This window comes from Sylvia atricapilla, chromosome 1, assembly GCF_009819655.1.
Source record: "Sylvia atricapilla isolate bSylAtr1 chromosome 1, bSylAtr1.pri, whole genome shotgun sequence".
Lineage (NCBI taxonomy): Eukaryota > Metazoa > Chordata > Aves > Passeriformes > Sylviidae > Sylvia > Sylvia atricapilla.
Window position 1 is genome coordinate 93409180 of NC_089140.1, and position 16640 is coordinate 93425819.

Sequence of the window (16640 nt, forward strand, 5' to 3'; positions counted from 1 at the left end):
TGGTAACTGTAGATTCAGGGATTTCACACTTTTACAGGTTAAAATTATATTGCTTGTCAAGTTTAAATAGTAATCCCCCCACAAGTTAGCACTGACTTTTCTTAAGCTCTTGACAGTAAATATGACAGAAATAAAGAGGGACACAATGTTTCTAACAGATACCTCTTCGATCCATTAAATTTATAAGAGTATTAAACACACTCTTTTCCAGTTATATTAGTATTCCATGTCTTCTGGAATGGAAATTATACTTCTCATGTTCACTGCAAAAGTGTTGCTATTTCTCTGAAATTCAGAGTAGGAATCAAAGTCAAACATTGTTTCTGTGAAAATTAAAAGCTCTGCATTTGTTTGACTCTATTGCCTTTTGAAATAATTAATTTTATTTCTCAGTCCATTTTAGAAAACCTGAGCTGAGAGTTAATCTTGTACGTAAAAAAATATCCATGTCTGTTAAATGTTCTTCACTGGTGTGCACAAATAACTTGAGATAGATCTTTTTTATCAGCTCAGTTTTCAGTAATCACTGCAAATTGAAATGTTGTTTTTATCCTCTGCCCTTTTTTTCCTCTCCCACAATCATCGACAAGAAAAATAAAACGAACAACAGAAATCAACAGTGTTCATTTCAAGAAGGACATTGACAAGAATGTTTTAATCAATAGTAACACAGGTATGCATTTTTTGGACTGTTTTGACAATAAATCAGTTCTTGAAGTCTGAAAAAAAATTTGCAGTATCACATTTCCGGTCAAAAGCCTAAAAAACACAAAGTCCTTTAATGAAACTAATTACTGATTAATTAATTAATTGAAATTGTTTAATCCAACCTAGATGTCATCATTACTGGATTCAAGTTACAGAATAAGACAATTAATAACTAATAGGGTTTTTTTTTTCTAGGACATACATTCAAATCTGGATACTTCTTATGGGCATCTACCGTTTCATACACAGCAAATTTAGCTTGTGATTTTAGATTTCTAAAAGTGAGGGAAAAATTTATTAGGGGAAACTCACAATTACTATGCCACCCTCACGAACCTCAAAACTGAGGGATTTTGAATAGCTTCTCAGCATTTTTCAGACATGCATACATACCATGTTAAGTTGCAAATATACATATTTTATCAAGCACCTTCTACAAACAAAAAAAATAGCCTAAGATGAAGTATTTGAGACAAGTAAAGTCTTTATTATTGTATTCAGTACTGTGTAATTTGCTGCAGGAAAGCAAGATCACAGTAAAACAAAAACTACAAAAATGCCACCAATACATCATGCCCAACAGACTCTGCTATAGGCAATACCAGATGTATTTTTTTGCTTCTCAAGCCAACAAAAAAATTACCACCATGCACAGAAAAAGTAACTGAACACTGTAATCGTACTATGGTTAAACCCACATTTTAAGATTAAATAAATGGGGTTGATCATATGCAAAATTCCCAAACCCAGAAAAATAATTTTAAAGCTCTATTCATTGGATTCTGCCTGTTTTAGCTCTCCCTATCTTACCAGATGCAACATCTGAAGAACACTTTGGAACTCATGATATTCACCTGTTTGGTATCTGTGACTCTCAGCATCTGTAAAGGATTTTAATCTGCACTTTTTCAGAAGATTACTGATCACAAATTATTAGACAGTACAAATCAAATACAGTGAATAGTTCTAAAAAAAAAAAAAAAAAAGAGCAAACAAAACCCCAACATCACACAAAGTAAAACATAAAAACCCAAACCAAGACGACCTTACAATAAAGGAATTTTTATTTTATATCCATCTGATATAAGTTTAAACTTTTTCAACATATTAAGGTGTTCCTAAAGCTCAAAAGCCCCTCACGTTCACAAAAAAAGAAGACATAGTAGCAGTACTAATGCAATAAATATTTTGTGTTTCAGATTTTTATTCACCATTTCTGTCTTGCCAGGGCAAAATACAGCAATGAAAACCATTGTGCATTTCCAGCCACGAAACGGACAAGATCAACAACCCTCAAGAAGATGGGGTATATTTACACAAGGTATGTCCTTTATGACTTCTCAAGAGTAAGCTATTTAGTGAGGAATTTCAAATGCAAAGTTTATCTCTCACAACAGTTTATCACACACAAATCACAAAAGAATGTGAGGAGAAAAATACCGTCTCTTGCAAGCTCAGTATCAATAGCCCAGAAAATTCCTTCCAGAACCTCTCACAGGGAACAATCAATCACAAAAATCTAAGTTCCACAGACAGACCCACTCTCCCAAACCTCACTGGAGGTCCCAAGTAGCTAATCACTCCAATTTCTTGTTCTTGCCCATCTGCATTCAACTGTAGATAAAGCTGCCTGAAGCAGCACAGCACAAGGGTAAAGTTCCCCAAATTTCACTTTGTGAAGCCATCTCCTTAACCTCTATGTCCCTTAATGTATGTCCCTCATATGCACCTTAGCTCTGATTTCAGATTTTTAACCCATCTAGCAGCAAAAGAAGAGCAAGCAAGAGGGAGAATATACTTCACTGATAACTTGATAATCTGCACATTGTAGAAAACTCCTCAATGACAGCTAGAGCCATCACCAATACCCTCTGCTTCAAGTTCAAATTTCAGCTCTCCTTACAGGTCCTGTGCATAATTACTGTGAAAGTTATTCCTGCAGTTTTATGTGAATTAATCGTTACATTGATCTCTGTTTTATCACAAAACTATCTGGTACCATAAGATATACATTCATTAGCAATTGAAATATGTTTGTATTTTTATGAATTTAATTTTCAAGCTGCAGATGGAATTTTAAATTGGAAGGCATCACACAGCCCATTCTTCTGACATCTGCACCAAACCAACAAAACCGGCACTGCTGAAGTGCACGAACAATCATTTAATGGTAGAAATAAATACCAAAAACCACCCTCAGGTGTCTTTCCTGATGCCTGGCTTCCTTATTCTGATACTTTTAGCATTTCATAAATCAACTTTTCTTAATACTACTGGATCAAGCCATTTATCATTGCAGATACATTAATATGCAGCAAAACTATATTTTAGTCCAGTTAACTTAGCTGTGTACATGACAGAACATGAGCTAAAATGATTAAAGAAGGAATACAATTTCTACAGACGGTACCCTGCATCTGGTATAGGAAAAAATGCACACAGGCCTATTATTCCCAACTTACAGGTCAAAACTGCTGTAAGCTGTCAGCAATAGACAGGGAGAAACACACCACTGTCATATTGATGATTAGAAGTCTGACAATAAAAGTATACTCTTGATTCAGCTCCAACTCTCCAACACAAAGTGCAATTTTAAAAAAGCCTTAACAGGAGGAAGAGGCAATTACATGACCAAAAACTTGGCATTTTGGGCACTGCAATCAACTCTGGCAATTGTAGTAATACAGTAATGACTACAAAGTCTGCAAAATACACCACTATGTATTAACTGTTTGCTAAGAATTTAACCAACACTCCATCAAAATGGAAAATGAAATTGTGAGAGGGGAGGGAACAAGTACTCTCAAGCAGAACAACCGACCACTCAAAAACAGAGGTGAGAGCTGTAGATAAGGGAACAGCTTCACCTATTTATACAGATGGTGAGAGTGCCTCACCATGACATCTGCCATCAAACATGATCACATATTATTTATTACGTGTGGCTTTATCAATGCAGATTAAGTCACAGAAGTATCTCAAAAATAAAAGTATGTGTAACCAATCAAATAATGTTTATATATAGTATCATATAGTATCTATCAAATATGCACAAGTTCCTTTTGTTCATAAAGATACAATGGGAACACTCACTTATATCCAGATATTAATTTCTGTAATAATATTAAAACAGACTCCCCACAAAGTTTTGTATTTCTTCTGAAAAAAATCACCTATTCAATCCTCCAATCTAAAGCATACAGGTAAAGGATTAAATAAAACCACTCTAACAAGGCTTTTCAAAATTCAGTCATAAAGTTTAATGAATTACCTCTTCTTTCTCATGTAGCATTATATGTGCTTTCAGACTGGCTACTCTGGAGAACTTCTTGTTGCACACAGGACACGTAGGATCCTCGCCATTGTGAGTGCATTTGTGAAGTGTCAAGTTGAATTCAACATTAAAGGACATTGGACACTGGTCACACCGGTGAGGCTGTTCGTTAAAAATCACAAAAATAAAGACAAAATTCAGTTTCCCCATAAGCTACATATACCCTGAGTGACATATAGAACAAATAAAAAATGTTAAACATTAAAAAAACAACAATTCAAATACCTACATAAGATAATGATGCTTAATAATACTAATTTTATCTTCTTTGCATCTCCCTATGGAAAATGCAAATACAGCATTACAAGAGCACAAAGGGGAAAAAAAGCAGGAGATCTAAGGAAACCAGAGACTCAAAACTGACATAGTCTCAGAAGAGTGAAGTTAGTAGGAGAGAGGAATGAGCAAGAGACAGGAAAACATTTTCCTACTTTAACTGTGATCATGATTTACCCAGAGGGTGGTTGGGCACTGGACAGGCTACCCAGGGAAGTGGTCACAGCGCCAGGCCTAACAGAGTTCAAGGAGGATTTAGGCAATGCTCTCAGGCACATGCTGTGAGTCTTGGGGAGTCCTGCACAGGGCCAGGGGCTGATCCTGATGATCCCTGTGGGTCCTTTCAACTCAGCATATTCTAAGATTCCATGGTATCTCCTTAAGTAAAACTAATAATCAAAACAGCAAAACACTTAGTTTATACTAAGCCTGACTGCTCTTTACTTGATATCTGCAAAACCAGTTTTCATTCTTTAAGAGCACTTTCCGTTTTAGATGTAAAGGCTCTTATGTAAGCGTGCAATAGCATGGGTTTAATTTTATCAACTTTACAACACTGAAAGTTGTGTTGTTTTTTGTACACGTGAATTATGTCCAAGTGCCACATTTTGTAAAAATTACTCTGCATTTTGGGCTACCTCAGAAAGTAATAAAATTATTTTCTTATCACATGTAAGTAGTTCTAGCTTCATGAAGTAGAAAGCAAGGGAAATAAATAAAATGCTTCATATCACAGATGAACTTGTGGCAAAAGCGTAATTTAAAAAGTCAGTCCAGTCTTAATCACCCATCTGTATTCTTCTCATTCTTACCCAAATTTGATTTGTAAGCACCTAAAGTGATGACCTTAATCTACTGATTAATACATACATACTAAATTAGTTTACTAGTGGGGTCCTGCTAAAAAGTATAAGCATTATTTTCTTTTTATTGCTAATGTGTAGAATCACTTTGCAAACTCCACTGAAAAAAACCTCATACATTTTGTCATCTACCTGGGTATTTTATAAATGAAAGAAAATGGTTAAAATTAAAAATTACTGATCTGGAAACAACAATCCAATTAAAGGACATCAAAGGAAGGTCCTATCTCAAAGGAAACATGAGAAAACATGAAAGTAAAATGTCACAAAATTCTGAGGTCCCTAAGTAATCATTATTAGTGGTGTGACTGAAAAGAAATGGGAAAGATACCTTGTGTTAGCTTCACTTGACAGGATATGAAAATATCAATGTACACTGGTTATATCCACCACAATTCATACCTTGTCATTTTGCTCATGATCCCTCATATGGCGCTGGAACTGGGTCTCTCTCGGAAAAGACAGCAAACAAATCTCACACTTATGGAAGTTGGGTACTTGGTAGGGAAAATTACTGTTCTCTGTATTTGGTGTCAAAACATCATCTACAAAACAAGAAACAAAACATTTGTATGAAGTCACATTTTATCTACTTATAATTTATTGTATAAAATAGAATAATTTGAAGCAGAAACCATTCTGATTCCTCTAAGATTTTTGACTTATCCAACGCTGTAACTTCAAGGGATCTTCAAAATCTCAGGCAGTAATATTACTACTTCCATTGACACAGAATCAACCAAATACATCCATACCTCAAACCGCCAGTCACTAAAGACACAAATAATCACCTTCTCCCAGTAATTTGAAACACATTCTTTCTGTGCTTCATAAACACCCATCAAGTCTGAAACAAAATGAAACATTGCAAAAAACACTAGGTATGAGCAAGATACTGCCAGGGGTTACTTTTAATAATATTACATCACATGTTTCTAAAAAAGTTTTTTAAAATTACATAGTCAGCAGTTCTGACTACACAGATTTTCTGCCCTTCCTCCTTTCTCTTTCTCACCCTTTCCTCAAGAAAAATTTAGACATTTTCTTTCTTCTTCTTCTAGCATTATAAAACCTTTATTAAAACATATTTTAAAACTTTAGAATTGTAAAACCAACACAAATGTTTCAAACAGATGAGAGAGATGCAATACTGCAAGTCTAAGTGGGTACATATTAATTCAATGAAAAGAGATTTATTTTTCTCTAAAGAGACCCAGTCTAAGCCCACAGTTTTCTTTTCAAGTTCTAGTAATGCAACTTTGGACACACATGTTGCAAGCTTCTACATCCTCCTCCTCTAATGAGTGAAGTCAATCCTATAAATACTTTATACAAGGAAAATATTAATCGGAGGAAGTTAAACACATTTTACATTTGAGAAAGATACAGTATCACAAAGAAAGTTATCGTTATTTAAGAAAAAGTTTAAGGAAAGCCACTGGCAGGAGGGGTCAGCTTGTGCTGCAGGTTAGGGTCATGAGAGAGAAAACAAACAAACTACAGAATTCAGTTTCAAATACTGCCACAACTAAAACTGCAGCAACAACAGAACACAAAAAGACAGGAACATTGATTTTATTATGTAGACTTGAAAGGTTTTTGATGTTTCTCTGTAAGTCAGTAGTTTTCTCCATGTATGTAAGAACTAGGCATAGGAAGTAACAACACCACAAGTTCACAACATCCTGTTAACGTTTCCTCAGAAGAAACTGAATATAACAATTCATATAGTATTTCTACTCTACTGCGCTCACTTCAAAGTCCTCTCTCATTCACCACACCATTTACAAAGGGAAAAAAATATCAGTACCTTATGGCCTGATAATTCTTTTTCCTGCTAAAATTCTCATAAACCAACTTTAAAAGCTTGTAGTTGAGGAAGCTCTAGGAAACATTTCAGTACAATATATTCTGGGCAAGAAATCACAAGGATAAACAATGCCCTAGTCACTTACACTTCCCATTTCTGGACTAAGTCACCCAAGTCAATTTTGCTTTGCAAAGTTTAGTTTATCAAGTTATCAAGTATTTCTCTGTAACCGAATGATGCAAATATCACTAATCTTTATCATGTGTAAACTTACACTTAGTGCACGCTTTAATAGACTATTATCTCACAGTATGCAGACACTATCAATAATAACAATCCTGAAATGGTCACATTTCTTCAAAAGCTGAAAACCACAGCTTTAATTGCAAGACACAATCCTTTAAGCAATCTTGTGATAAATTTGCCTGAGTAGAAAAAAGGACACAAAATCCGTTTCTGTAAATTATGGCATCAGAAGAGAAGTGGAAGAAAAATCAACTTCTATACTTGGGCTATATGAAAACACAATGCACAAGGCTCTCCTTTCCCCGGGAAAAAGGCGCAATTGTTCAACCCCACGTAGGCCTGACTTCTTTAAATTGACAACTGAAAAATTATCCAATCCATGACTTTACAAAGGCCTTCAAACCTGCTCCTTGAGCCAAAGAGATTATTATCTTCAAACATTCACTCTTGAGATCAAAGGTACTGGGCAATATGCAAAAACAATGTCTAAGCAATTGAAGTAGCAAAAACGTAGCAGTGACATCAAACCTGCTAACTTCTCTACACTTTGAAACAAAATCCCAACATCCTCACTAGTTTCTGAATAATACTGCCAAGCGGCATCAGTCTTGGGGCAATAATATATCTATGTATCATTTTTATTAAAATGTGTATTATATCTACATTGACCATAATACTGATTACTCTGGAGGCTGTGAATTTTCTTCTGCAATTTAAGGAGTTTAACTACAAAACAAAAAATTAAATCTCTTGTAATATTTCAACATTATTTGATTACTATAATTCTCTGAAATCAGACCACCTGATGTAGTACCTGAAAGTACTTCAGCTTTTCTGTAAAAAGACAGAAATGATCAACACCAAAATAAACAGAAAGAGGCAACAAATGCACAATGTTAAAATATTTCATAGAGAAGAACATAAAAACAGCCTGAAATTTGAAAAATGAAGAGTTGAACATACCACATCCCATGACAAAAGCATCAAAAGTTCTCGAGACTAGTTCACAGATGATCATAAACCCTGAGCTGTCTCCAAGCTGTTCCAGCTTCCCAAAGGCAATCAGATCCCATGGGAGAAGAAATAAAAGGCACCCATAGAGAAAATGCTTACATCTGTAACATTTTAAGCATTAATCTTTCAAATATTTTTTTTAACTCTTTCCAAAGCCAAATCTTACAGAGTTTTTTGGTCATGTCTTTCATATTGCTAAATAGAAAAGAAAAGACACTGGGGAATCAGGACTGGGTTCTGGAATCACCAACTGGACTGTAAAGTCCAACTTCTCTAGGCAGATGACTCTCAGTGCAGAAATCCTTAAGGACAAGGCACAGCAGATCAGCTACGGTTAGATCCAGAAGTCTTCAAGGCTCAGCTATTGGGAGATCAGGCTGAAGCCTGTTATAGGTATTTACAGCCACTGTGTCTACAAAAACAGTCCAGTCTGGACATTAAAGAATTATGAAAGTTCAACTGCTTCACTTTTACTCAAAGGGGAGGACTGCTATCTAATACATGTTTAAATTAAACCACAAACTCATTTATTCATTAACACTACGTCTGAAGTAGCCTATGGGAGAGATGTCATGTATAATGCCATTTTTCCCTTGTATTTTCACTAAAACAGTCTGGCCCTCTATCACCTACCCAATACTGGATATTTCAGAGAGTTGCACAACTCCTTTTTATTGAAGATGCAGAAAGTGACTCTACAGCTTACCCTTCTGCTAACATGGAGAGTATTCAGAAAAATATCCCACCTGAAATCAACAACTGGATAACAGCAAGGCCTAAACTGTTACTCTGTGTTTAGAATTAGGAGGACAGTAAAAACAAGAAAGACACTGTGGATTAAAGAAGTAACAAGCAAGTGAGCCATATTTTGACTTTTCAGGTAGGTGTCACAGCCTTATGAAGTATGACTCAGGTCTGTTTTCATTTCAATGTTCTATAAAAATATTTCAAAAATTAAATAACCATATGACACAATTTGTTTATTAGAAGAATCAGTATTCCAATGAAAACTTTATATTAAAAAGTCAAAGTAATAACCTACACTTCCATATTTCAGATAAATCAGCAATAATATTTCCCTATATCAGAAGAAAAAAATGCTTTTGGTGCATCAGCCTGGATCATCAAACAAGCCAATGCTGCAAAATAGTGAACCTATCTTAAAGACCAATACTTTTGAATACCAAAAAAACATGCAGACAAAAGCAAGTTCAAGAAGCTGTCAGTGGGGCATGAACCCTGTATTCTTAAATGTACTGAGAAATTTGCCAATCTAAAAAAATGCAACACTGTAAACATTCCCTGGTACCAAGTAAAAAAATCAAAATACTGCCATAACCGACACAACATTTGATAGACACATTTATAATTTATCATATTAGCAAGCACCTCAAAAATACCCAATATGATGCTTATGCTTTCAGAAAAATCTAAGAAACATAAACTAAGCATTCGATTTATTGTCAGGTATACTCTGTCAGATGAAAACAAGTCTGCTTTTTTAATGAATTAAAGCAATTCAGGATGCCATTCCAGACCAAAAAAAAAAAAACTGAATTAAAAGTTTGAGGTTTTAGTTCAAGAAGACATTAACTGATTAAGCACATAATGTGAACACATTCACATGAAAAACTGGCATGCTCTTATTAGAGAGCAGCTTCTTAATGATATGTAAACAGACACAGAGACAAAAAACAGAAAATTACTTTCAGAGTAACAAACCCCCTCAAAAAACAAGTGATTCTTTCAGGTCTGCACACTACAAAAAATGATAAACCTTGCAGAACAGAAGGAAAATGTTTCAAACATTTGCATTTATTAGTATTAGCTGCATAGAAACAATGCAGAAGCTACTCTCACTTTCTATTTTTTTTTTCAGTTTGCACATTAGTCTAGCTGCAACATAAATCAATTCCTCCACAGCCTGGGACAGACAGTCAAGTATCAATACAATTAACCTAAACAGGGAGCATTTAGCTCATTATGCGCCATCAAACACATCTTTGTCAACATGCACTGTCAAACATATTTCTGTCTGTATTCTAACAGTTTGTCCAAAGTGCTCAAAAACAGAAGAATCAGATTTACAAAGTACCTATCATGATAACAAACTTTCAGCTCAAAGATGATATAACTTGAATACTCTTAATGTTACAACCTGTAATGTCTTTCCTGAATTTATTTTCCCTCAGAGAGCAGCAGCAATCACTCTGGGTGAACTCAGCTGTGATACAGCCTTCACCAGCACTTGACCTCAGGAGTTGAGTCAGCAGGCAGGTGCTCTCTGCTAGAAGCCACTGATGACAACTCAATGTGGAAGAAGGAAGACAGAATTAGAGCACTCCCAGCCATTCCCTCCTTATGTAAGCAGCACTGTGCCTCATGGCAGCCCGCAGCCCTCTCTGCAAGGCGCAGATGGACTCATTCAGCTGTGAATGCAGCACAGCCTTATTAGATCTCTAATAACCTCCTCGAATCCGACTGAGAGGACATCGCAAATAAACACCCAAGCTTGTGAAATTCATGGATGAAAACTTGTCACTTATGTTAAATGGCAGCTGGCAAGCCTAGGGACAAAAGGGTCTGACCCCATCAAAACCTATTTACTAATTTATGAGTGGAAGGAAAGTGGTAGGACAAGAGAACAAAACGGGGATGGCAATACTGACATTTCCTCATACTACACTTGATCCTGTAGAACACAAATTATAATGAATCATTAAAACATTTTTCTTAGTTCTGTTATCATAAAAGCAACAGGTTTGTTTAAATCTTGCTCAGAACTCTAAACAAATGCAGCAGGCATTCCTTCTGACTTCTAACGGGAAGAGCAGGAGAAGGACTCAATGCTCAGTCCATGTATTGTGCCAAAATCCAGAAATCAATGAAGATTTGCCCATATAAGACAAGGTATTTTTATCATGCTTTGGTCAACACTTAATCTGGAACACAGTGCTGGGATGGCCATTGAGGAGCCAGTCACCTGGCATGTGCCAACACAAAGTAGATGCATGGTTTTCAGGAGCAGAGGCCAGACCGAACTCACAGCACCATCTCAGCCAGTCAGATGCTAAGTAGATTGCTCTAGGTCTGGCTAGGATAGAGTTAACTTTCTCCCTACCAGCCCATATGGTGCTGTGTTTCAAATTTGTGACTAAAACAATGCTGCTAACATCACTGCCTAAGCTATTGCTGAACAGTGCTGCATAGCATGAAGGCCTTCTCTGTTTCTCACTTTGCCTCCACAGTGGGTAGGCTGAGAGTGGAATAAAGGCTGGAGCTAACACAAAGGGATATTTCCAAGCCATAAACCATCATGCTCAGCAATACAAAACTGGGGGTAGTTCTTCCAAGGTAGTGTTCTTTGCTCAGAGACTGAGGGCCAGACTGTACTTCTGTGAGTGATGGCAAACGTTTACCTTTGCATCACTTGGTTGGGCTTTTTTGTTGGTTGGCAATTTGGTTGTTTGGGGTTTTTTTTTTTTTTTTTTTCGTTTTGGGATTTTTTTACCTATTTTTTTTAAACTTTCCCCCTTTATTTCCTCAACTGCCTTCATCTTAACCTACAAGCTTTTTCTTGCTCTTGCTATTGTCATTTCTTCTCTCACCCTACTGCAGGAGAAAGTGAACGAATAGTTGGAGGGTGCTTCATTGCAGGCCAAGGTCAACCCATCACATAGATACACCATCCACATCATCCTAACTTACACAGACAACTGAAAATTGGCTTTTCCTTAACCAACTTCGATAGCTTCGTTTTACATTTAGGTATACATTGCCATATTTATTGCTAAATGCTCTAAAACAGGAGTTACACTGTTTTTGACAGCCGCAAATGAATATACCAAGCTACAATTTTTCAGCTGTTTGTTTTCAGATGCTTTGGATTCCTCATGCTTGAAACCATGACCTTCACCTGTGCCCAGCCACTACACTGCTAACAGAAACTTTTGAATGAGCAAAATTATTTACTACACAGTCTTCCTTCTTCCAGAGAGTGAAAATAATCCAACTGCAGCAATAAAACTCAAAAGAGGGGCATGAGAGATCTCAATCAGAAATTTTAATTACATTTGGAAGCACTTAATGCATGGGAATAAATGAGGTATGAAGGTATGACCACAGATGCAACAGGAAATAAAATTTCCGCAACTGGCAGAAAGCCAAGCTGGACAAGGGACAGAACAAAGACTGAAGCTATCACACAGACAGGACACAAGTTATTCAACTGCACAGATTACTTAGGAAAAGACATGGACATTATTTCAAATATAGTGAGGAACTAGTGTGGAATTAAGGCATGCCAGTGTAACCCAAACTTACCATCTTTATCACCCAACACGCCCCTTGTAGATAAATGTGGATTTTCTTTACTGCAGAACAGTGAGATACCAGAGCATCACTATTAAAGCCTAAATATGAACTTTTTCTAAGGCAAAAGCTTGAGCAATTGTTCCTCCTGCAGGTGTTCAAAAGGAATTACCTATACCTATTGTATTTAAGAGATTTAGCGTACACCACACAAGCTGTACCACAACCTCTTCATTCTTGCCTGCATGACATCACTCACCTATTCTTCTCCTGTCAGTCAGAGGTCACCACGTAAAAGCCTAATGCCAACTACTAAAATAATCTACGTAACAAAAATTTGGTAAGATTTAACTGATGCGTTCAAGTTTCATTCTTCTTCAGTAACATAAAATTGGAATGTAAAGCCTCTAAATTGATTTTCCCCTAATTCAATGTACGTGCACCCTACATGCTGCTAGACAACTGGCAAGCAGCAAACAAAACACAGCTAGCTCTGCAGAGGCAGACTATATCATCTCTGTTTCCTGGCTTTGTCTATTTATCATTCTTCATGTGTGAATTCTGTTACAATTCAGGCCCTCTGAAGACATGAAATACTGAAGTTTTAACTGCACTCACACAGGAATTCAGTTCGAACTTGTTTAAAAGTAGCCCTTGGGTTTAATAAAGTACACTCTAGGCTTAAAAACTGCTTCAGTACACACCGAAATATTTCATTTTGCTGTTCAAAGCATTCCTTTCCTATTTGAAAATGATCAGATAGCAAAAGTCAAAACTGCTCATTTCATGTTGCCGCTAGTCAGTGACAAACATCACAAGTAAAAACAGAAAGGGCCTCTCTGTGGAAGGAGACTCCTCAACTCCCTTGCGTAAGCACTGCCTGTGCTCAGTCAGCCTCACAGTAAAGAAGTGTTTCCTTACACTCAGACAGAACCTACCAGGTCTCAGTTTTGACCAGAGAGGTCAATTTGAGCAGTTCAATTGAGTTAAAAAAAAAAAAAATGCAATATGGTTCTGCAAAAACAATACAATACCAAAAAGGATCTTCTAAAATATCAGCTACTGAGGTCAAGATATTATTTTGACCACTGCTGCCTAGAGTTCATTTTTCTTATTCAACTTATTTAATTTTCCTGCAACAAAGAACTTGTTCTAGTCTTTGACATGCATGGTGGTTAAAGTAGTCTAAGGAAGCTACATAAAACATTATTGATTCACTTTTATTTTCTCCCGAAGCAGAATTACCATAAACATACAGACTGTACAACTACAGAGAGCAATACATCCATGAAAGACATCAGCATAGCACAACTGTAGGAATTCCAGGGACAACACACCCTAAAAAAACCTAAACCCATGCAATTTCCTAAGTAAAAGATATGAAACTTTGTTTTGTAAACACCTCTTTTCTAAATAAAATTTCTCCTGGTGGAAGTGAAACCAATGAAATGCACAACCAGTTTTCAAAGTTTGTATCTGAACAGGACAAACAGCCAAATATCCTGAGAATATAAATTTCCCAGAATCAAGCTGTCTGTTCAGCCAGAGCTTCCTCATTCATGACCTTTTTTTCATCACAGAGAAGTGCAGAAAATAACATGCCACTTGCCAACATTGGCTTTGCTGCTTTCCCAAACTGCTGAAATCTCAAAGACCAAAACCACCAGAATCCACAAAACTTGCCTATTCAGGGCAATCCCTGCAGTTGTCTCTTAATCCCTGTGACGACCCTAGACTTTGTAATTCTCAACTGCTGTTTGCATTCAAACCACCTCTATGAAACAATATCATTAATAAACTGGCAAATTGCTTTTAAAAGAAATGAAAATGTGAAAAAGAGAGAATGTGATGAAACTCACAGCAAGTCTTGCCAGCCGTACACACCTCTTACCACAGAAACAGCCCAAGATCAAGGTCCAGCAACAAGCAAAACGACTACATCTACTAGACTGTAGTTGTCTGGACAGCCTGTCTCAATTCCCGTCCTTTTCTCATTTGTGCATTATGCTATTACCACAGGAGTTCACACACATTTGCACACCCTTTCAAAAACTACCAGAGAACTAAGTAGATCTTTAAGTAGATTTTAAGTTTAAATAATAAACCAAAAAACCCACCTCAACCTCCAGAGCAAGCAATACCAAAAGTTCTTTGGGACCTCCTTTATGTCCTTACTGCTTACTGATCAAAAGCTGAGATCAATGGCGACAAAAAGAATTAACAACAACAACAGCAACAAAATAAAAATTAAAAACACAAACCCAAACCCAACCACTTCTGGTAGGAACCTGTGGCCCCATCTGGCCTTCCATACTGTATAAAAAAATTGCGCCCAACTTCCCAACGCTCACATAACAGTACAGCTCTTTGCCTGTCAGCACATTTCAGTTCCACAGAAAAGTGTTCCACAGAAGGCTCACCTACACACTCCCCTTACAGAGCCAGAGCTCATCTGCAAGCATTAAAAAAATAAAATATTCTACATATATACCGAAAATATTAATTGGCTGACTCTTCATGGCTGAAATAAGCATAGTATTCAAATGCTTTATGAAATGTCTCTCTATTTTATCTGTTAAAAAATACATACTTGAAATAAACACCTACAGCTACATGCTTGTGCTGAAGGAGAAGTCACTTAGGAGGGTTTCAGGCCTACCCAAACCACAGCATTTTTCGTTTGTGGGCCTTATTCCGACATTGCTCACAGAACCACAGAAACATCAGCACGAACAAACTACACAAAAGAGCCATAAAACTCGCCAGCTACAAACTGCTGTCAAAAAAAAAAAAAAAAAAAAAAAAAAAAAAAAAAAAAAAAAAAAAAAGAATAAAAAGCCTCAGCCCATCAAACCAGTCCTGCCCTGAAAGCACTCTCCGGACATCAACGGCAATAGAATACAAACAAAAATTTTAAAATTTAAGCGTGAGACTAATACATGTTGGGAGAGAAAAACAGTTTTGTTCGGTTGGTTTTTTTACACGTATATCCACAAAGAAAACTACTTCAAAGATTTTTTTAAAGGAAAACAACAACAACAAACTTAAAAATAACGTCGCCCTTGCAAATCAGAGACGGACGAGTCGAACCTCATTTCCCATTTGTTTATCACGCTTTATTCGAAGATCTCGCTAATTTGGCCGGGGAGAAGGAGGGGAGGGAGAGGAGCAGCGGAAGGAGTCGGAGCCTTGCCGTGCTGCCGGCCGCAGCCGGCCCGAGCTCCTCCTCCGGCCCCGGGGCCCGCACGGCGGCAGGAGGAGGAGGCCAGGCCCGAGGGACGCTGCCCCGCCGGCCATCACAGCCGCGGCCGCCGCTGCCCCGGCGGGCGGCTGCGGGGAGGCAGCGAGGCCGGCCCGGCCCGCTCCGCCGCTGCCCGCTCGGTATCATTCCGCAGCGCCGGGCCCGGCTCCCTCCGCTCTCCTCTCCTCCCCTCCCCTCCGCCCTCTCGCCTGTACCCTCGCACAATAGACCCGGCCTTCCTCCCCCATATCCGGGGACTATATGCGGAGCCCGCGGAGGCTTCTCGCCTCCCACCCCCGGGCGCGGATCGCGCCCGCCCGGCCGCGCTCGTTACCTGCCTCGGCGCCGGCCTCGCCACTCTCCCCGCCGGGCTCGGGGGGCCGCCCCCTCGGCATGGCCGCCCCCAACCCGTCCCTCCCTCCCCCCCACGGCGCACGCACACACGGCCACACCACACACACACGCTCTTGGCAACGGCGGAGGGGGGACGGAGGGGCGGGGACGAGCGGGCGGGCCCGGCCCTACACACGGGCCGCGGGGGGCGGGCGCCGGCGCTCCCGGGAGGGCGAGCGGGGCGGCGGGGAACTCACGGCAGGGCCGGGCGGGCGGGGGGCGCACGGCGGGCGAGGGGCGGCGGCGGCGGCCCGCGGTGCGCATGCGCCGGCCCGTGCCGGGTGGGGGGAGCTCGGTACATCCGGGTGCGGCAGCGGGCGGGGCCGCGGGGCGCCCTGCGGGAGCGGGGAATGGGAGCGGGGAACGGGAGCGGGGAACGGGGAACGGGCCCCGGGAGCGGGGAACGGGCCCCGGGAGCGGGGAACGGGCCCCGGGAGCGGGGAA

At 38.9% G+C, this 16640-nt stretch overlaps 1 protein-coding gene across 3 annotated transcripts in view; it reads right to left on the reverse strand.

The window, feature by feature from the left end:
- ZNF236 (zinc finger protein 236) overlaps positions 1-16272 on the reverse strand; it is a 73124-nt gene extending 56852 nt beyond the window's left edge. For all 3 annotated transcript variants that reach the window (XM_066328127.1, XM_066328118.1, XM_066328109.1), the window contains exons 1-3: positions 16138-16272; positions 5584-5726; positions 3980-4144 (exon numbers count right to left, since the gene is read on the reverse strand). In XM_066328127.1, the coding sequence (XP_066184224.1) occupies positions 3980-4144; positions 5584-5726; positions 16138-16198 (369 nt within the window). In that variant the 5' untranslated portion in view covers positions 16199-16272. The remainder of the gene's footprint in view (positions 1-3979; positions 4145-5583; positions 5727-16137) is intronic.
- Positions 16273-16640: the final 368 nt, after the last annotated feature.